General features: G+C 41.8%; 1 protein-coding gene across 1 annotated transcript in view; it reads left to right on the top strand.

Moving 5' to 3' along the window:
- PLG (plasminogen) overlaps positions 1–23,471 on the top strand; it is a 330,074-nt gene that overhangs the window by 67,687 nt on the left and 238,916 nt on the right. Inside the window, exons 4-5 of the mRNA XM_086927242.1 lie at positions 8,199–8,313; positions 20,020–20,159. Of these exons, the coding sequence (XP_086783368.1) occupies positions 8,199–8,313; positions 20,020–20,159 (255 nt within the window). The remainder of the gene's footprint in view (positions 1–8,198; positions 8,314–20,019; positions 20,160–23,471) is intronic.

Here is a 23,471-nt window from a genome sequence, read left to right as displayed (position 1 = left end):
GTCCTTGTACAAAGGACCCACCCATGAGCCACCATGTAAAGGTAGAAAACACACAAACAGCCTTGGAATTGCCGGAGTGACGGGCCAAGAGCACCTGACTCCTCTGTCACACTATTGACTCTGGAGACCAAATCTCCATGGCCATCTGCTAAATAAATTCAGACTGCGTAGCCAGATGTATCCTTTTGGAAATGTGTGTCTTGGCATTAAGGACTGCAAAAAATATCTTGTTTGCAGAATCGATATTCATGCGACATGATCCTCTTTGAAACATTATTGAATCAATAGACCCCTCCATTAACTGGGTGTCCTTTAGAGTCGCAGTAAGGGGCATGTTCCAGTGCTCAATATTTTCCCCAATTTGACATTTTTGCCTACAACGTGTCCCCGACAATAGTCAGCACATTTACTAGTTATGTTTTTTTGTCTGTCATTCCAAAATATTATTTGACTCGAAATTTCTAAAAGTGGCACCACAGGCCTAGGAAAATGCTTACCTGGGCCCAAATTACTGTTACCTTATTTTCCTTGATTGCGCCACAGTCTACCATTAAAAAGGTGAGCCGGGCGCAAACATGGACAGTGCTCACTATTTTCAATTAACGCTCTGCCCTCAGACATTGAAAAGAGAACCCGTGGCAGGCAGGTGCAGTTAGTGATTACAACACAAAAAGATGATGGACAGAATGTTGAACATTGTCAAACATTCACCCCCCGTCACAGATCTGGGTTTAATCTATCACTTTTTGCTCCAATGCCATTCCAGTTGGACCCAGCCATATGAAAATCAGGCTTGACCCTGTTCCCCTTGGCAACAGTCCAGCCCGAACTGCCAGGCCAGGTCAAACAAGCATCACCCATCATCAGCCAGGCTAGCTTGAAACCGGTCTTCACGGGGTGTCTGGAGGTTCCATGGGACCCTCTAACCTCCTCCACATGGCTGGGTTTAAAAAGGCGCACTGACAGTGTGCCACCTTTTTGTGGCACACTGTGAGTTCACCACCTGAAGACCCTTTGCCTCAGCACCTGTGTCCATATTATGCCCCAGGTGCCAGGCCAGGTCCTCTCTGGCCCGTAAAACAAGCATCACCCATCATCAGCCAGGCTAGCTTGAAACCTGTCTTCACGGGGTGTCTGGCGGTTCCATGGGACCCTCTAACCTCCTCCACATGGCTGGGTTTACAGAGGCGCACTGACAGTGTGCCACCTTATTGTGGCACACTATGAGTTCACCACCTGAAGACCCGTTGCCTCAGCACCTGTGTCCATATTATGCCCCGGGTGCAGGGTCAAAGTGATTTCTTCATTTTCATGGTGTCACCCCCAATCAAATTAGAGAACTCCCTCTGAAGGTAGTGCTGATGCAACATGTGTACCAGCACTATCAGTGTTAAAGAAGGGGCTACTGAAGCATCTGCTGTCCCTACTGTAATACCGAAGTGCCACAGGGGCTTAAAAGTGGGTTCACACACCTGTTGCACTTCCAGGGCACTATGTGTAATATGTCCTCTGGTTTTAAGTCTCTTTGGCCCTCAGTTACTGTATCTACTTAAAATCCTCAAAAGCTCCTAATCCTCAAAAACTGCCTCCTAGAAGTATAGAATAAATGGGTGCACCATCAGCGTCAAAATGGGCGTTGACACCGACAGAGAATGTGAGATCTCCTGGGTGCTTGTTATCTGTGCCCAAAAGTATCTATTCTAGGCCTGAGACATGAATAAATATTAAGACCGCTGAATAACTTTACAACAAGGTGCAGGTGTGAACTCGCTGGTAGCTCTTTGTTATCCACCCACAACACACTCCTGTAGTGGAATGAATCACTTTTCATTTCTTCATAAAATTCCTGCAGAATTTTAATCTAAAGGTAAAATGTCCATGCCATTCAGTTCATTTCTGCTCAACAATGCTCACTCCATTTAGAGACATGGACCCTTAATTAGAGTTTGCCAAACACAGCAGGAATGACAAAAGGCTAGTCGCGTCACCCTTTTAGAGTCTATAGGGCCTCAATAGGGATACTGTCTAGATTCTAAATAAGTATCATGGTCCCCTCTTTTGGGACAAAAGAAATCGAATAATGCATGGCTATTGCCTGATTGCGTGTGAAGACGGCAGGATGACAGTCCGCCATTAACTCATCCTTTAACAATATAAAACTTACAATAGTTTGTAGGAGGAACACATAAAGACATCATGGGTGTCGGTTATAGCTCTGCGGGCAGCCTGCCGTGCATCCGGGTAGCAGGGACCATTACATCTTCCACCCTGAGAACCACTGCTCTTCCTGTTTATTTACTTATTTTCTATTTTGGACCGCCGGGATTTTTCTGGCCGGTCTGAAGGAAAAAAGTACATCAGACCCCACACTGTAAACGGGCAGTAGTAGTTGATATTTAGTTAATGCAAAATGTTAAAATGATAAAGCAGTTACAAAGAAAGTCAAGCTAGATTTCCCTATTTGAAACAATAATTCTGCGCACACCTGCCTAAAATAATACACACGTAAAAAATAGTTAATCCTAGTGGAAACTCATTTTGTTCAATGTTTTCCATTTTAAAATTACTGTATAAAAATCCAATATTCCACGAAAAGCTATGCAGTATTTCTCCTCGAGTTCAAGCATCACCCATCATCAGCCAGGCTAGCTTGAACCCGGTCTTCACGGGGTGTCTGGAGGTTCCATGGGACCCTCTAACCTCCTCCACATGGCTGGGTTTAAAGAGGCGCACTGACAATGTGCCACCTTTTTGTGGCACACTGTGATTTCACCACCTGAAGACCCATTGCCTCAGCACCTGTGTCCATATTATGCCCCGGGTGCCAGGCCAGGTCCTCTCTGGCCCGTAAAACAAGCATCACCCATCATCAGCCAGGCTAGCTTGAAACCTGTCTTCACGGGGTGTCTGGCGGTTCCATGGGACCCTCTAACCTCCTCCACACGGCTGGGTTTAAAGAGGGGCACTGACAGTGTGCCACCTTTTTTTCACACTGTGAGTTCACCACCTGAAGACCCGTTGCTTCAGCACCTGTGTCCATATTATGCCCCGGGTGCAGTGTCAAAGTGATTTCTTCATTTGCATGGTGTCACCCCCAATCAAATTAGAGAACTCCCTCTGAAGGTAGTGCTGATGCAACATGTGTACCAGCACTATCAGTGTTAAAGAAGGGGCTACTGAAGCATCTGCTGTCCCTACTGTAATACCGAATTGCCACAGGGGCTTAAAAGTGGGTTCACACACCTGTTGCACTTCCAGGGCACTAAGTGTAATATGGCCTCTGGTTTCAAGTCTCTTTGGCCCTCAGTTACTGTATCTAATTAAAATCCTCAAAAGCTCCTAATCCTCCAAAACTGCTTCCTAGAAGTATAGAATAAATGGGTGCACCATCAGCGTCAAAATGGGCGTTGACACCGACAGAGAATGTGAGATCTCCTGGGTGCTTGTTATCTGTGCCCAAAAGTATCTATTCTAGGCCTGAGACATGAATAAATATTAAGACCGCTGAATAACTTTACAACAAGGTGCAGGTGTGAACTCGCTGGTAGCTCTTTGTTATCCACCCACAACACACTCATGTAGTTAAATGAATCACTTTTAATTTCTTCATAAAATTCCTGAAGAATTTTAATCTAAAAGTAAAATTTCCATGCCATTCAGTTCATTTCTGCTCAACAATGCTCATCCATTTAGAGACATTGCGGCCACATGCATCATTGTTGCCGTTTGCGACTTCTTAATTGTGAAAATTAAGGAATCGCAATTAAGAAATCGCAAACGGCTATGCACCAAGTAATCACAATTTTTTTTGCGATTTCTTAAATTTCCTTCATTGTGATTCACAATTTGCGAATCGCAATTAAGGAATCCCTTCCCATTGACTCCCATGAGCCTAGAGGCCCATAGGAATGAATGGGAAGTCATTTTCAATTTGCGATTCGCAATTTGCGAATCGCAAATTGAAAATGCAATTTCAAGGGTGCAGGGGGGGTTAAAAGGACCCCCCCTGCACCCCTGAAATATAACTTTAAGTGCATTTTTCACATACACATGCCCCAAGGGCATGTGTGTGTGTAAAATGAATCTTTCAAAAATGCACTTTTGTGCATTTTTGAAAGTTTTCCCAAATTAACATGAAGGTCAACTTCATGGTAATTTACCTCTCCCTATTAGCGAATTCGCAAATTTAAAATGTTCATGCATTGCATTTAAGAAATTTCAAATCGCGATTTCTTAAATGCAATCGCAATTTTAGAAATCGCATTGTGATTGCGATTTCTAAAATTGCAAAAAACATGATGCATCCCAATTTTGTCAATTGCATTCTCAAACGGCCGAAAATTGCGATTCGCACCGTTTGCGAAAGCAATTTACTTTGATGCATGTGGGCAATGGACCCTTAATTGGAGTTTGCCAAACACAGCAGGTCTGCCAAAAGGCCTCAGATAGTCTAGTCCCCCTTTTAGAGTCTATAGGGCCTCAATAGGGATACTGTCTAGATTCTAAATACGTATCATGGTCCCCTCTTTTGGACAAAAGAAATGTAATAATGCATGGCTATTGTCTGATTGCGTGTGAAGACAGCAGGATGATAGTCTTCCATTAACTCATCCTTTAACAATATGAAACTTACAGTAGTTTGTAGGAGGAACACATAAAGACATCATGGGTGTCGGTTATAGCTCTGCGGGCAGCCTGCCGTGCATCCGGGTAGCAGGGACCATTACATCTTCCACCCTGAGAACCACTGCTCTTCCTGTTTATTTACTTATTTTCTATTTTGGACCGCCGGGATTTTTCTGGCCGGTCTGAAGGAAAAAAAGTACATCAGACCCCACACTGTAAACGGGCAGTAGTAGTTGATATTTAGTTAATGCAAAATGTTAAAATGATAAAGCAGTTACAAAGAAAGTCAAGCTAGATTTCCCTATTTGAAACAATAATTCTGCACACCTGCCTAAAATAATACACACATAAAAAATAGTTAATCCCAGTGGAAACTCATTTTGTTCAATATTTTACTTTTTAAAATTACAGTATAAAAATCCAATATTCCACGAAAAGCTATGCAGTATTACTCCTCGAATTTTTCACTGCAGTTTTTCACATTCCTCCTTTTAAACATTTCTAAAGGTAAACGTGCTTAAGAAGCTTCTATTTTGCAGGACACATTGCTGCCGCGCGTTCATCCCATTCATCTTGTTATGAAAACAGTGCCACCCCATAAGCACTAGGTTCACATATACACTCAGAGCGTCACCTCAGCCACAAAAAGTGGAACATTCCACGTTCTACGCTCCTACGTGCAGAATGCAGGAGAAACACCCGAAAAGCAGAACAAGCCTTCACAAAATGGCGCAGGTAGCTACTTTTGCGTCTCTTCCATGGGTTTCAGGGGGCTGGACATGGCTGTGAGGTCTAGGGGAGGAGGCCCTGTTCCCTGGGCCTCAATGAATTGGCTCATGGGATCGAGGATCTTTCATGCGACTCCCCGCCGCTGGGTTTCGCAGCCCTGGACCCTTGACTGTGAGGACCTTGGGCCCATCCTTGTAAACACTTTGTGTGGCCATCATGGTGAAGGACTGGCACGGGGCCCTGGGCAGCTGCCACATTGCTAGTGAATAGTTACCGTTCGTGCTGGAATGAGGTGGGTATGGGGTTTTGTTGCTATTAATTGTTAGACCTGTTAGCCCTAGGGTGGTCTTACCCCGGTTTTTTTGTCCTTTTCGCCTTGTTTTTGCCACCATCTTTTGTTGACCTAGGTCTCTGGGCGCCTTACCACTGCCAAACAGTGCTGAGGTGCAGGTGCTCTCTCCCAATACCATGGCTGCCACAGGCCCCTGCTACTGCGGAGTGGCCATTGAATACACGCATTAGTAGTTAGGAGCAGGCTGGGACATCCTGATACTGTATCTCTGCCGTCCCGCCTTTTTATCCCATAGACCAACATGTGGAAGTTCCTGGAACCTTCCAGCCCTGGGAGGGGTTATGCTTTGCCGCCTTTACAGGAGAGTCACCTGACCTAGGGCTATACGAGGAGAGGAGGGAAACCTGACTGTCAGTTGGGGCACCACTGGACCTGGGGGAACCTCTGCCGGAGTATAGGCGGTTGGGCCCAGGGGAGGAACCTACACTACTGGGACTGACTGAGCTTAGGCCCTGCTGTACCCAAGTTAGATGACGGACTCTGCCAGCCTGCTGATCTTGCCTAGTGAGGGGGAACCCAGGGGACCAACTCTAGTGTGCAGCAGGGAACCATCTTGCCTCTAATGCCTGCCAAATCAACCCCCTTCATCCCCCAAGAACCTGCAACTGAGCCCTGTTGTGTATTCTTCCCCCCAAGACAAGCGCTGTAAGGAAGAAGTGGACTGCCTGCTGAGAGCACTGCTGGGGGATCAACCAGGTAATCAGCGCTGTGCCAACTAAGTGCTTTATTGAGAGAACTGTGCCCCCCTGTGCTGTGCTCCTAAGGCGCTGTGCCCCTGAAGCACTGTGTCACCTCTAAACGCAATTTTGTCCAGGACTGTAAAGAACTGCTGCTGGGCCCCCTGCTCGAACAACTCCTAAGCGCTGTGTGCCTAAATGCGCTGCAGGCCCTAATCACCGCCGCAGCCCGGTACCTGTGTCCTAGCGCTGTGCCCTTAAAGCGCTCATCTGCCGAAGATCACTGCTGTGGCCTGGGTGCTGTGAGATCCGAAGCGCTGCCTGCTCCTCCCACTTGTGTGTGCTGCGGTTGGGCGCTGCTGCTGATTGTACCTTCAAATCGAAGGCCTGACTCTCACCAGAAGTCGACAATGGAGGTAACACCCCTGGGGGAGGGAAGAGATACCAGGGGATGGCGGGGGCTGCCGAGGAGCCTAATTAGATCAGACTGGCAGCCCCGCAACCGCCCGCACCGCAAGAGATATGGAATGAGCAGAAAAGGCCCCATTTAACTCTCCAATGGCCCTGTTGGCCCTGTGGGCCTAAATTAAGCGTGGAACTGTTTTGAGGCCTGCTGGACTGGGCATAAGACTGCCCCGGGTAATGATGTACTGTGCTGGAATTAACAATGTAAAAAACAAGGACCCCCTGTTCGGAATAACAATTCTTAAAGCAGGGAAATACACAATGTAAAAAGCATGGCATAATATTCACAAAATAGAAAAGAGAGAAGGTGCATAAAGGAACTAAAGACACCAATAATTATAAACTTTGTTTCATTTAATAAGTATACAGATGTTCATATTAAAATCAATCAATAAAACAACAAGAATGAAAAACAGAGTACAGAGAGACCAATATACAATTTATGTACAATAAATAAAAAATTATATATAAAAATATATATAGTGGCAATCAATTATAATTGATTGCCACTATCTATTTTTTTTATATATAATTTAATAATATAATGTTTTTCATTCTTGTTGTTTTATTGATTGATTTTAATATGAATATCTGTATACTTATTAAATGAAACAAAGTTTATAATTATTGGTGTCTTTAGTTCCTTTATGCACCTTCTTCCTTTTCTATGTTGTGAATATTATGCCATGCTTTTTACACTGTGCTGGAATTAACCCTTGTTGGGGGACTGTTCTTTTTAGATTGCCCCTGCCTTGAGAATGTTAATGTTGCTGATGCCATACCCCTGAATAGTAGAAGTGTTGCATTTTCATGACATATCCCTTTTGATGTCTATGTTTGCTTAGGAAATGTTGCCTCGAATGCCCTAAACAACTGTGTTATTAGCATTGAATTAGTGTCTGAAAGAAGTTGACCCCATTTGCCTGATATAAGACGAGTTACTTACCTGCACTAAAGAGTCTAGATTAAGAGTCTTGAATTGAACAGCAACCTGGTGTGTCAATTTATTGCGTGTGCATTCTTGAGTCAGTGTGAGTGTGTGCTCCACCACTGCTTTACACATTGCCTTCGGGTGCCTTTCGGCCTCACGCCAAGCTACTGTGGTGGAATTGATGATCCCAGTTCTAACATTAATAAAAAACCGTCGCCCTTCCTTAGAGCCCCACAGTTGCCCGGACAACCAATTTTGAGATGGCAGGACACACAGTAGTTACATAGAAGAATGTTCGAGAAGCAGTGAACACTATTAATTGGATATGAGAGTTTTTTTCTGTTTCTCGACCTGGATGATAAGGTTATTGCTTCTGAAATCATATAAATACATGACTAACAGAATTTTTCTCTTCCAGTTTATCTTGCAGAGTGTAAACAGGGCACAGGAGTTGAGTACAGAGGAACACAATCCAAAACTGCAAAAGGAGTAATATGCCAGCAGTGGTCCAGCACCAAGCCTCATCTACCCAAGTATGGCATTTTTGCATCTTCCAGATTTATAAATACCTGATGTCAACACTGAAACAAACTCTTGTTACACATCAATGTGCAATATAAGTATTGAGCTCAATCTTTTGAAATGATTTACTTTCCAAAAAAGAAACTCAAAACATCAAAAAAGTGTAGTAAACCTCTGCAAATTGTACTGATGCATCAATTCATACTTGAATTGTATTTTTTAAGTTGCTTAAAAGGATTCTCAATAAAAGACTTGGACTAAAAATGGGGAACAGTGAAATACAAGTACCCAAGAGGAAATTTTCATTCTTTCTACAAAGTGTATGTAGATTAATGTCAAATACAGCAAATTCAATTATTTAGTGATCATGACTCCATGTTCTGAGAGGGGCTATGGAAAATAACCATACAGCTGTGTAAGGTGTTAAGTTGTGTTGTACGCAAGACTGAGTCAGTCCTTGTAGATCAAGGGTATCAACGTTGGCTCTGAGGACCAGATTCATGCACATTTTTAGGAAGTCTACACCAGATAAACAAGCAAATCTGAGGCATGGGTTATGATTTGGGTATTAAATTCTGATCCCTGCACAAAAATAAGTTTGCAAGCCCAACTTCATTGATTAATATCACACTTGCTTTTTCCCCCTGATAGTGCCAGTGCGAAATTACAGAATCCATATGTTATGCGTTATTTCCGGGGCCAAAACTCAGGATATTGTTTATGTAATGCATACAGTAAAAATGCGCCTGTTGTGCCAAAGACAGTGCTTATCCTGAAAATGAATCTGTCACTTCTGAGCAAATGTTGACACCCCTGTTGTAGAGATAGAAATACCTATCAAGTATTTATGGATGTTGTTTCCTTATGCAAGGATGGTATTTCAAAACATCTGGATTACACAGTTCAAAATAGATACAGAAGATCTTCCTCTTGAGGTGGGAGGCCTCAATCATTTTTTAGCCAGGCACCCATTTTTGGTTCTTAATAGCGTCTTTATAATTGCCTTTTCTATGTCTTTCACATAGGAGGGATCTTCTCTACTTAAAGATGTATGCCTTCTGTCCTCCGGTTTATGGCTAATCTGTTTCAGGTTCAACTAGTTCCCTATCGATGAATTCTAAGCCCTCTTTAGGTTTATTAATTTTAGCTGGGATTAGCATGTCGAGGGTGGAGGATGTGATATGATGGAGGTTGTCTAGATGGGTTCCACAGGGGCTGATAGGTTGTGTCTTACAGCACTAAATGTTGTGCCAAACTGTTCAAAGCTGATATTTCTCTAGTACCTCACTGGGATGCACAGTGACATGTTCTGCTGGTGGAGGTATTGCTGTATTTCAGTTTAGAGAGGTTGAAAGAGATGAAGAATGGCCAACCAAATCTGAGGTTGGACTAATGTATTGCATATCTCTAGCTTGTGTGTGAGAACTAAGACAAAGCGTGGTGTCTCTGAGAGTTGAGTTGATCACTGCTTGAGTGAAGACCTTGAACTCTAGTATTCAATGAAGTACACTGCTGGTAGGCTCCATTATAACAACTCATTACTTAAAGTCACCCATTATAATAATTGTATTGGCCTTGGTCTGGAGTCGGATTATCATTTTGAGGAGCATATCCAAATAACACAGCTTGGATCCTTAAGGGTGATTTACTACTATAACGATGATTGAACTCATTGAGGTTAACAGTTAAACACATACCAAAGATGAGTAAACCGAAATAAGCAATTTTAGGGATATTGGGATGCTGAGTGAACAATATGGATGAAGAATCATTATTTTTTTTTAGTTCAATAAGTTTATTAAAGTTTTAAAAGGGTAAAAATAATTAAAATACAATACATAATGATACAATTGTTGGAGGAAAATGAAATAAATACAGAAGTTCATTATAGTTATCGATCAAATAATAAATAGAACATCGCAATTAATATTCAGCTCAAAAACGGAGTAAAAATAACAGAATCACATTAATGAACCGTACAGACCTTCAAAGGTATCATTATCATAAAGGCAAGAAATATAGAGAGAAGAGAATGAAACAAGAACTAGAAAGAAGGTGAAAGAGATGAACAAGAAGAAGAAGAAAGAGATGAAAGGAAAGGATCTACTGTGGCGCTATATATACACACAACAAGGACAAACAACAATCAGGTAGACGACATAAAGGGATACTGGTCAACCAACCCCTTTGAGGCCAAATCCATATACATGTCTAAAGCTCTCCATAAATTACTGGAAATAGCGGGAGAGAGATGAGCCACATCAACAGAAGTGTGTGCACTTCTTAAGAAAGAGACCCATGCCCACCATGTATGATATGATACCGAAGAGAAAGACTTCCATTCCATAAGAATCACCTTAACAGCCACCGTCAATAACAGATCCAATAACTGCATATCTACAGCATCCAATGGCATAGGATCACGGGAAGCCAATGGCCCCAACAAAATCATGGGCAAGGAAAGCTGGAAATTGATTTGAAAGATTAACATAAGATTCTTATGTATAAGATCCCAAAAGGGTTGCAGAAGCGAGCAGTGGAAAAACATATGCGGATAATCCCCAGCCAACAAGCCACAGCTCCAACAAAGATCATCATCTTTTAAGTGTAGAGTATGCAATCGCACAGGAGTCCAATGAAGAAGATTAACAGAAAACAATTTAGATTGAAACAAAGAAGGAGCAATTTTATCACGCAGAGAGAGCATACCAATCAGCTGCCATGTTTCCGGAGAGATATGGTCAATAAGTTCCTTATCAAAGTGATGTATCCACTTCTGCTGAGCAACAGTACCTGAATCAGAAGGAGTTGATAACAAAAATGTATAAATTTGTGAAGCAATATGACCAGCCTTGAGCCACAAAGAGAATAACGCAATAGTGGGAGAGGTGGGCACCAAATGAACTTTGGCGAGGGCAACTTTAATTTTTAGGAAGGTGTAAAAATCTAAGTTCGAGAGCAAGAACTGGTGAGCTAAGGAAGAGAAGGGTAGTGGGTTATTACTGGCGTCGTATAAATGACGAACCAACGTAACTCCCTTGGAAGCCCAATATTGTATTAATGGAGGGTCAATAATAGACTTTATTCTAGGGTTATGCCACAAGGAAGACCATCTTGATTTATGAATCGGAGTACCCACTTTCTTGTCAACAGCTCTGACAGCAGCAATAGTATCTAATATGATAGTACGATAAAACTGAATAGCTAGTGTAGACGTGGTTAAAAAGGAAGAGACTGGTAGAGGAGAAGAAAGATGTTGCTCAATGAACATCCAAGAAGGTGTGTGACCAGGGAGTGAAGAAAACCACAAGGCTCCCTGAGAGGCTAAAAAAGCCAATTGGTATTTCTCCCAGTCTGGTAAATTATATCCACCCATATCGTAAGGCTTCCGTAAAGACTTATACGCGATTCGGGCCCTTTTATCACTCCAGGGAAATTTAGAAGAAATAGAATCAATCTCCCGAAAAAAGGAAGAAGGAAACTTCACCGGGGCATTGAAGAAACAAAATTATTGATAGGGGTGATCATCATTTTTAAGGTTTGTACCCGCCCCCACCAACAAATATGTTTAGGGGACCAAGTATCTAAAAGACGCCGTACTTTAATTAGGGTCTTAGCCTCATTATAAGTCACAGTATCATAAAGAGTACCGCAGAACCAGATCCCCAAATATTTGAGATGTTTTGATTGCCATTTAAAACCCGCTGATCCCATATGTGATCGGAAGCAATACGCGTTGAGAGGAAACATCTCTGTCTTGTCTCTGTTAAGAGTATACCCAGAGACCCTAGAAAAAAGAGCAATAGTATCCGTAATCGCAGGGATAGCCGAAACAATATCATCAGAAAAAATAAGGACATCATCCGCATATGCCGCTGTTTTCAGGCAATGCGAACCGAAAGTAAAACCCTTAATGGCCGGGTTGAGATCAATTAATCTCAGGAGCGGATCAATAGCTAATAAAAACAAGAGCGGGGATAGCGGACACCCCTGACGAGTACCCTGGCGAAGACTAAAAAAGTCTGAAGTATCACCATTAACTCTGATATTCGCCCTAGGGTGGGCATAAAGGGACATCACCATGTTAATAAAAGAATCCCCAAGGTTATGTGCCCGAAGGACAGCATGAAGAAAAGGCCAAGAGACCTTATCAAAAGCCTTTTCGGCGTCTAAGGCTAAGGCTGCGGCCGGAAGTGTGGAGCGTTTGGCTGTACTTAAAATATGGGAAAAGGTACGGATATTATCCCTAGCAAGCCGACCCTTGACAAAACCTGTCTGAGATGGATGGACTAGCGAGGGAATATAAGATTCCAACCTCTTAGCCAGAATCCTAGCAAAGATTTTAGCCTGCATATTAAGGAGGGATATAGGACGAAAATTTTTAGGATCAGAAGGATCCTTCTTCTTTTGGGATTACTACAATGGTAGCATCCATCGCCGTTCCCGAGACCGCACTCTGTTGAATAAATAAGTCAAAGACCTCCTTGAGGCGAGGAACCATAGAGGGAAGAAAAGTTTTATGAACAAAATGGGAAAACCATCCGGACCAGGGGCCTTGCCAGATCGAGTGGATTTAATTGCCTGGATAAACTCATTATGTGTAATCGGGGTACCCAATTTCTCCCCATCTTCTATTGATACAGATTTAAGAGGAATAGATTTTAAGAACCCCTGACAATCCTCAAAAGACGTCTGATTGGTGGGGGTATATAAGGTATTATAAAAATCACGAAAGACCTCAAGAATCTCTTTAGATTGAAATTTCTTACTCCCAAACTATCAGTAATAGAAGAAATTTGAGGGGACCTAGAACTAGACTCTTGAAACTTTAATGTGGCCGCTAGAATCCTACCAGCCCGATTTTTCAAAAGAAGCCGTTTCAATTTCTGGGCCTGAACCCCAATATGCGCCCTCTTAGTAACAATAGAATAAAAAGAATATTTCAGGTTTTTAATGGATTGCAACAGTTGCTTATCTCTAGATCTTCGAAAAAGACGTTCATGATGTTTAATACTGTCTGATAACACAGTAAGTTCCTTCTTAATATCAGCATTTCTCTTCGCCATAATTTGGCCCTGAAGCGTACATTTAAATGTATCCCATAAGACCACTGGGGAGCTAACGGAACCTTAATTTTCAGAAAAGAACTGCTCAATTTCCGATTGTATGACTTGAACCTGAGAAGCATCATGCAAAATCTCCGTATTCAATTTCCAAGAAGAATGTTTTTTCCTAGGAGCAAAACTTGACAAAGAAAAAGAAACCGCCGCATGGTCTGAGACAAGAATAGGATGAATGTACGGTGAAGACGAGGATTGCACTAAAGGCGAATGTACTAAGAGATAATCAATACGAGAAAAGCTAGAATGAGGAGAAGAGAAGAAGGAAAATTCACTACCCGTAGGGTTATGAAGACGCCAGACATCTTGAAGATTAGCAGAAGAGCACATATTCAACAATTGCTTGTGGGATCTAGGGGGACGAAAGGTAAAAGCCAAGTTTCTATCCAAGATGGGGTCTAAAGGCAAGTTAAAATCACCACCAACTATTAGATTGCCATTATGTTGTGTGCGGGCAAGTACTTTAATAATCTTTTGCCAAAAAAGAGGATCATCATTGTTCGGCACGTAAATATTCATAGCATAAAGATCTGAAACCCCATCAGATAGCTTAGATAGAAGCCATCGGCCTTCAGAATCCTGTTCAGTAGAAAGAATCGATAACCCAGACTTCCTAGATATAAGTGTTATCACACCATTCTTTTTGCCAAGGGCATCCGAACAAGCCACAGCCAGAACCCAGTCCTTCTTCAACCACAGAGCCTCTGTACGGGAAACTTTCGTCTCCTGCAACAGAACCAAGTCCGCAGATAAAGATTTACAATAATCTAGAATTTTAGCCCTCTTGACCGGATGATTCAATCCCTTAACATTAACCCCTTAAGTGCTGCCTCGGTGCATTGGCCGACGGCAGCACTACCTCCCCAGTGCTGCGCACGACCATTGGACGTCCATTCAGCACTAGTTCCAATGGACAGCGCAGCACTGGGGAGGAATGTTTAATAGCATCTATGAGGTTAAGGGAAACCACATTCAAACCAGGCGTCATTCAACCATAAAAACATTGCAAATGAAACAATCACAATGGCAACAAAAAGAATACATCACCGACCAATAACAAAAAAATAACGCACCCACAGAAGATCCAAGAGGCACAAGATAGCAAGAGAAAAGAAAAGGAAAGGAAAGGAAAAGAAAAAGAGAAAGAAGAGAAAGGAGAGAGAAGAGAAAAAGAGAAAGATCCACAAGGGGAGGTCTAGAAAGGACCACCATTATGCCAGGGGGGACATGGAGGAGGCAAACAGTGGGGCACCTGGGAACTAACCATGGAAGAGTAAGACCACCCACCTCATGTTATCCAGGGGAACATACAAAAAGGTACAGAAGCAGAGGAAATATGCACTATAATATTAAATACCTCGTAAATTGGAGGATAAAAGGTAACGTGACATCTCCAGGTTAGGTAAATAAAGGCATAAAAAACACATTACATACTGAGCCAAAAAAAATTATGAAGAAATTCAAGCAAGGAATATTAAGAAATGAAGAACTACCTACTGAGAAAAACTGTTTACTATTTGCTAGAAGCATAGACCTATGGTATAAACTAAATATGCCTAATGAGTTAGGCAAAATAGAATCATGCTAAATACTGTAATAAGAACATCATAAATACCTATGAAGTAGGAATAGCAATAAATAGAACATTATCAAAAAGAGAAAAAGGTATAACGCTATGCGTAGAAGGAAAAAAGAACCCTCATAAACAATCCCACTTAATAAATAAGCAAAAAACACTATACAATAGATCCTATATACAAAAAAATAAAAAAATAAAAAAAAACTATAAATAAGTACGACAAATATAGAACAACAAAGAGACTCCCAATAGCGGACAACGGAACATACAATTAGGTGTAGAGACTATACTCAAAAACTACATGGAAGTCACGTAAAAGAGAAGACGGGTAAATATACGAACAGAAAAAATAGAATCAACGAGAGACAAAATATCCAAGGTCTAAGAGAAAATGGACGAAACAACCAGCACCTAAAATACTACAAAGAGAAAAAAAAAAAAAATCAAGCCGACAATACCAACAACATTAGACTAGCAGAAATGCATGAAGGAATAAAAAACATCATAAAAGATGAGAAAAAAAAAGAACTGACTAGACAAAAGCCAAACCACGTATTTACCAACAAAAGAGTAGATATACGCAGCAAACAACGCAAGAAGAAGAAGCGAAATGAGAGAGAAGAAGAATCACCTGCAGAAACGGATCACTGAAATAATGGAAATATATAAAGCACAAAAGAACACAAAATGAGACAAACCAACAAAGAACAAATAGAATATGTCCAGAGAAACTGGAAGCAACGCCATTTAAGAATTAAGGTTATCAAAACAATCCAGAAGAATTAGAGTACCTGAGGTACCCGGAGAAGAAGAGGAGTCCATCTGAGTTTCAGACTGATTGTCAAGAAAGGCAGAGAGCTCAGTAGGTTCATCAAAAATTCTTGACCGCCCCTTGAAGGTAATACGAAATCTGGAGGGACCAGCAAAAGAAAAAGGAATATTCATGTCTGACAGGCGCTTCCGTATATTGAGAAAACCTTTCCGACGAATCACTGTATCTCTAGCAAAATCCTGTGAAATAGAAATCCGATGAACCCTCCCAAGACACCGTCTTAATTTTCCTCATATGTGCCAGAATTTGTTCCGAGTGTTGGTGACGCAGTGGCTTAAAAATTACCGCCCTCTGTTGTGTGGAAGACTTGGGCCAAAACGTTGGCACTCGATGAGCCCGTTCAATTTCAAAGTCTCTTTGAAAGAAAATTTGTAGAGTAGAGGGAAAACACTGATGTAAAAAATCAACCATTGAAGGAGCCGACTTTTCCACCTCCTCAGGCAGGTCCAAAATACTCAGGTTACTTCTACGATTGCGGTCTTCCTGCTCCGTGAGATCCCTCCGCAACGCCGCCATTGAGCGTTCCATTTGTTGAAAATGTTTGGAAGGCTGCCGTGCAGAGTCCTCTACATCACTAATCTGTGTCTCCGCAGTCGAAACACGCACAGACAATGCTTTGAAATCATTTCTAATAGCCGCCACTTCAACCTGCAGCAAGTCAGTGTTAGTTTTAGTGGATTGCGCAATATCATGAACAGCATTAAGACGTGCCAAAATGGTGTCCAAAGTAGTGCTCGCCTCCTTCTGAGAGGACTCTGGGGTAGGAGAAGTTTGCTTCGGCCTCTTAAGCGCACCTTTAGAGTCCTTATTAGTAGAGGGAGGACCCATGATATCAGCCATAAGAGATATCTGCCACCGCGATAAAGTAGCAGAGAAGAAGCAGAAAAGGTTGGGTATCCCAATATTAAAAGAGCACTAAATCGCAGTAGGGACTCCAAAAAAGATAGAAAAAGCACAGCCAGTAAAGTAGGTACAGCACACAAGCAGGAAGAAAAATAGTTATTGAAGAAAATAGCACTGAAGCATTTGAGACATGCAGGTCAAAAGTGTAGTTCAAAAATCCAGTAAGGGGCAGCTAATATTTCCAGAGACGTCAAAAATATTCACAACACTCTGGAGTGGTTATGCAGCAAACAGAAGATAACTGGGTCATAGGCAGCGATAAATATCTGAAAAAAGTCACCTTAATCAACTTGTGCCTGTATATGGAAGGAGTCGTCACTGGCTCATGAGGGAGAGAAACCGAGCGTCGTCACACCATAAAATGGCAGCCGCTCCAGCCTCCGAGACTCAGGACTCCTCAAAAAGCCAAAACACAGCTCTCCTGACGCTCCAAATGTCGGAAAGCGTGTATTCCATTCCCGGCAATTTCCGACCTCCGAGAATCCACTTTGAAACTGGTAGGCAGCATTGGAAGGGGACCTAAATTGTCCCGACAGCCACCGAAGCCCCGGAGCTACTCAAGGGCCGCCATCACGTCGCGGCACGCAAGCCACGCCCCTCATAAAGAATCATTATTGAAGCACAGAGCCCACACAATACAGGGGAGCCATGGCTCACCTTCATGACTGGAGAGAAGGCAAACAAGTAGTGTTTATCTGAAGAAGACTTCAAAGAAAATCATTTTCATCAAAGAATGGTAGGCCCTATTTGTTTGGAAATTAATTTATTTTGCAGATTGACCACAAACATTTAGATAGCTTATTTATTGAGGGATTATATGTTATAGTCCAACTCACCTGAGAGTGAGCATCGCAATGCAAATAGACGCTCAGCATTTTTCAGTCAATGGAGACATGAGCAAATAGTAGGTAGATTCTCCACTGCTATCAGGCTATGGACGCATGCATAAGGAAACCATGTATCTTTTTGTCAACGCCCACACATTTTGCCTTTTAAGTGAATAATGCCTGAAATCCATTGTGCTTTGAGGTCTACATAATCGCCTCCACCCATATATTGCTTTAGTTTCAAGCACAAAACTCAGCCACGGTCCATACAGGCAAGAGTGATGGGCCCGGGTTGGGTGGGGGGGGGGGTGGATTCGACAAATGACCATGAGGGAAAGTTAAATAAATAATTAATTTTCCCTTGTGGTCATTTGTCAATATCCCACACCACCCTGCCCCACCACCCCACTGCTCTCACCTGCACGGGCCACGGCTGATAAAACTTATTTTCATGAGCAGAAGACATTGTTAACATGAAAATGGCCACCTCAGGTTAAGCAAAATGACATACACAATGGAGGTATATATGGTTTTATTCTTAAACCCATATTTGACTAGGAGGCTTTTGATAATTTGCAGAGATACCAAAGAATCTGTTTTAGGCTGCTAATCCCCCCTCTTGTCCTGAAGAAGACCCATCCTTGACGCATTTCACTTTTGCACAACCTACGGAGTCAAAACGTCAGCGTACTGCATATGTCTACACAACGCTCACAATCACAGTCTTATTTGTCTTTGGATCCTGAAGCATATGTGCTAAAATAACAAGGACATACGAAAAAATCTTTCTCCCCTCCTCTTTATTGCATGCTCAATTGTTTCTGTATATAGTGTACTGTCTTTATCACCAACCACCACATGTCACTTTTTCACCAAAGTCACGTATTTCATATCACAATTGAAATTGTAAATTGCGACAGCCATAATTATCAGATTTTTTCTGAACATATTATTGAATTCTAATTTTAGTGTGTGTTATATATTTCTTCTTCATTTTCAAATCATTGATATGTGTTATAAGTAAGCTGTAGCTACTTGCCCTAACAATTGAAAACCCCGACAGAACCATTGTTTACTTTAATACGTATATCCAGGTTCTGAGGGACACCGGGTTGCCCCATTACGTTTACCACCATACTACAAGATGGTAGCCCAAATTCTACCGACAGTAACCCCTCTAGGAGCAAGTTTACCACAGCCACTGGATTTTAAAGTAATCCAATCTTTAAGCCAGGCCCTTTGTCTGAAAGTCAGCCTTTACTCTGTGTTGTGTGTGTCCCAAGCTGTTTTAGGTTGAGCCTGAGCAATGCATGCGCTGCTCTGCTCTGCAAGGCATTCTGTATTCAGGTGGGGACTTGAAGCTCTGCTCACTCTCCGCCCATATTTTTCATTGGCGTGTGTCATTGTCCACTATAACTGTGGCTGTTCATTGGTCAATAGCCTTAGTAGTCCCTCCTTAGTACTGTCTTGTCTCATTTTGTAACCTTCCATGGCGACACCCCCTGTTACGTGTGTTGTTACTCGTATTCTTTAATTACAGTCTCCGAGCACTATTTTCTCAAATAGCTTTGTCAGGACACCTCTCTCCGAATGCTTTTGCAATGTCATAGGTCTCGCATTTGCAAGAGTTTAAGCTATTGGCATTGGAAGTTACAATGCATTTTATTTTTCTGTTTTAAAAACAACACATAAATAAAAGGCATTTTCATTTACAATGCAAATAGCTCAAACTCTCGTAAATGCGAGACCTATTGCATTGCAAATGCTTGTCTAAATTCTGTTGCTAGTTATGCATCTACCACTGCAAAGCTTCTCTAGTACTGACTTCCACCCACTTGTGAGTGAGGAAGACTTTCCCTGTGTTAATTCGGGGACTTTTTGAGGAACACATGCCTAGGGTCACACTTGCAGTTGAACTTGCTGATCTCCTTCGCTACATTTCTCTGTCGCATCATTTGCCCCCCTCGTTTTTACAGGCTGAATAGATGTAATTCCTTACATTCTCCTTCGTGTGATTTCTGATGTGGACCTTCACTATGTTTGCATCTCCCCTCTGTATTTTCTCTAATTTGTGTTTTTTGGAGTTGTGACCTATAGGACTGGGCACTGTATTTGTGGGGCGACTCCTCCAATCATGATGTGCTTCCCTTATTGCCGGTGAAGGTCTCCTCAAACATCTGAACATTCTGAAGGCACTGCCTCTATCACTGCTTGTAAACCTTTTTATTGCAGAGAACTATTGTGATTTGCTAGGTGTGGCTGTTTTGCATTTGTCAAGCCACGCATACCTGGTATTAGTACCTATGATTTTAATATGATCATGTTGCTCAATTCAATATTCAGTATTTTTGTGGCTTGATAAAAAAAACTCGAAATTTCGATGTGCATCCTTGCTTTTTTACTATTTCACTTTTACCTCCTTGGCTTACCTATAACTGTATTTTTGTTTTTCATAGCATTACTCCAGAAAAATTTCCTAATGCGGGTCTAGAGTCAAACTACTGCCGAAACCCAGACTCTGATCCGAAAGGGCCTTGGTGCTACACCACTGACCCCGCTCTCAGATACGACTACTGTGATATCCAAGAATGTGAAGGTAACCTAAGAAATAAATGACTGAACTGGAGCAGTGCATAAGGTGTACATTGTTTGTTGGCCCTGATGTCGAGATGTAATTCGATTTACATTATTAGATGATTTTCAAATGTAAAAACCCTAAAAAATTCCAATATGATATTGAGAGTAATATCTTTAATGTACAATTAAATCCAAAAAGAGCTCTAGAAATGTGTGTTGCTTTGGTTTTCCCGTAGAAAAACATTACCACTTATTGGCCCTTATTACAGAATGGGTGGTGGATTCTATGTGGATGAAAACTATGAACCCAGGGGATATGGGATGGATGGTTTGTGTTCCTTGGCAGCAACACACAGACTTCTGTTCAACACTGGTAGTTGGTGAGTGGGCTGAGCTTTCCTAGGGGGTGTTGTAATTAAGACACATGGGCATAGATGCATCAAGGTAAAATCCGCTCGCAAAGGGGCAGATTCTCAGAATCTGCCCCTTTGCGACCGGTATTTTTGCATTTGAGATGCATCATCCCAAATGCAAAAATTGCGATTACTTGCATTTAAGGAATCTCAAATTGAGATTCCTTAAAGGCAATGCATTAAAGTTTAAAAAATAGCGATTTCGCTAATAGGGCTCGCAAATTACCATGAAGTTGAACTTCAAGGTAATTTGCAAAAACTTTGAAAAATGCCCTAAAGTGCATTTTTCAAAAGTTTCAAGTTGCGCACACACATGGCCTAAGGGCATGTGTGTGCGCAACATGTGCACAGATCAATTTCAGGGGTGCAACAGGGTGTCCTTTGGACACCCCTGCACCCTTGAAATCGCATTCTCAATTTGCAATTCGCTAATTGGGATTCGCAAATTGAGAATGTCTTCCCATGCATTCCTATGGGCCTCTAGGCCCATAGGAATGAATGGGGAGGTATTCCTTAATTGCGAATCGCAATTAAGGAATTTTAAGAAATCGATTTTTTTTTGTGATTTCTTCATGCATTGCATTTTGTTATTCCTTAATAGCGAATCGTTATTTTTCGCTAATAAGGAATAGCAAAATGGGTTCTTGATGCATCTGGGGGATGATTTCCAGCCCCATCCTCTTTTGATGCTGCGATCCATTCCAGGATTGCAGTACCGTGGGAAATGGGTAAACTGGGGAAGAATAAAAGGTCACGCTTTCAAGGTCATCTTTGCAGGTATACCCACCAAACAAACGTCACAGTAGATTATGCGTCTGTTAATCCTTGGATTAAACCTCTTATCAGTATCAAGAATTGCAAAATATTTGACAATTTAAGTGGCCATTTTCAACAGCGGGAAAACATTCCTGCTGCTGTAAAGCCACCCAGGACAGCCAGTGGACTGGCTCCATTTGGCATCACTCAACCGAGCCCGCATTGAGCCTCCTAACCGCCCACCAAAGTTTGGAGCTACACCTCTTCACCCTTTCACACCCCTACAAACATTGCTCCGGCCTTCCAGTGAGATCTGCCAGCTTGGCCTGCTGGTGTTTATCCATCAAGATCCAGGCCCTTCTCCCAACAGAGCCACCTTAGACTCTGGAGGAGAGTAGTTTGGGCCCCTTTTCTAGTGCTGACACTTTGAAATTTAGCTATTGTGAAAGGAGTTTTGCCTCTTTACCTCTCATGCTGCATAAAAAGAACCACTGAGTCAGATAATTGAGGAGTTCGGGTTCCAGCTGTCTCAACTCTGCATCATCCTTGAGGTCCTCCTTGTGACTTCTTACCAGGTGATCAGGGGAGTGCTGCAGGCCTTGTTAATCTTTGATGATTTCCTGCTCCTAGATGTTGAATTCACTGAACATCTTGGAACAGAAAATCTTCCGGGGGCCTGATTTACAAAGGTGAACTTACACTTTTGTCTAAGTTTACTGCCAGCAGGTATTCTCAAACTACGTGAGGAGTTGTATGACTCGTGTGTCGAGTTCTCCATCCCAATTGCGGCGCCTCCAAGTGCTGAGAATTTCGACTACATAAGTATAGGAAGTGCATCGTCGTAAAAATATGCACGCAGTTTGTAAATACCTAAACATAGCAAACATACTCAGAAGAGTAAGTTTGCCTTTGTGAATCAGTATTTTTTGCTTTCCCCACAGCTCACAAATCAGTTGAGATTGAGACACTGTAGCTGACTTCATTAAGGCCAACATTTTCCAAATTCTTCTGAGTACATGGGTGTACTAAAAAAGATCATCAACAACACCTTGTACAATGGTTACTTTTTATTCTTCCTTAGTCCATTGAAAGGTATCAAAAGCTTTCAGAAATGTAGGTATATATGTATATTGCATTTTAAAGCATGAACCTAGCCAAAAGGCGTCCCCCGTTCAGTGAAGCAGAACATGAAATAATATAGTAATATCTCACTGACTATTATTGTGTCCTTCATGCCAGTATTTACTTGCTAGGATATTATCCACTGAAAGACAGAATTTGTCATGGGTGTCTTATTTGAAAGATCAGAACTGATACTCAAGGGGAATGTCTCTTCTTAGTAACAAATTCGCTTAAATCAAAGAAGAGTGGAATAGAGAGTCCCTTCCATGTCACATCACAATTCTGAGCCACAAAATTGTCTTTTTTTTTTTCATTTCAAAAGAATTTTATTATTATAAAGAAGCAAATGAAGATACAGAATACAAGTATAAGTGATACAATTGATAACAGATAAAAAGCAATCAGAAGCTGAAATTCAAAAATGAGTCGTAGCAAATACATCCATAAACAAAAGTAGTCTGCCAAAAACAGAAAAATGAATTAATTAAGATAAAGTAAGTAGCTTAGGCAGAGTCCACAATCAAGAGTATCACTATCAGCTGGTATAATCAGGGGAAGAGAGGAAAGGAGAGAAGAAAGAAGAAAGAAAGAGAAAAAGAGGGAAAAGATGGAAAAAGGAGAGAAGACAGAGAAGGAGGAGAAGAAAGGAGAGAAGGATTTCCAACGAACTAACCCGACAAACAAGATGCCATTCAACCAGACAAATTGAAGGGATATTGGTCAACCAATCCTTTTGATGACAAATCCATATAGTTATCCAGAGCATTCCAAACTTCACTAGCAATAGATGGAGAAAGGTGAGCATGATCGACCGAGGTATGAGCACTCAGTAAAAAGGAAACCCAAGACCACCAAGTATGATAAGAAACAGAGGTAAAGGATTTCCATTCCATAACAATTACTTTCACTGCAATAGCCAATAGGAGATCCAACAGCTGTAATTCCATGGAATCCAAGGGGAGAGGGACTGGGGCAGCTAATGGACCTAATAGAATTAATGGGAAAGAGAGTTGAAACTTAATACCAAAGATGAGCATGAG

Source organism: Lissotriton vulgaris, chromosome 6 (assembly GCF_964263255.1).
Source record: "Lissotriton vulgaris chromosome 6, aLisVul1.2, whole genome shotgun sequence".
NCBI lineage: Eukaryota > Metazoa > Chordata > Amphibia > Caudata > Salamandridae > Lissotriton > Lissotriton vulgaris.
This window is presented reverse-complemented; position numbering and strand designations above follow the sequence as displayed.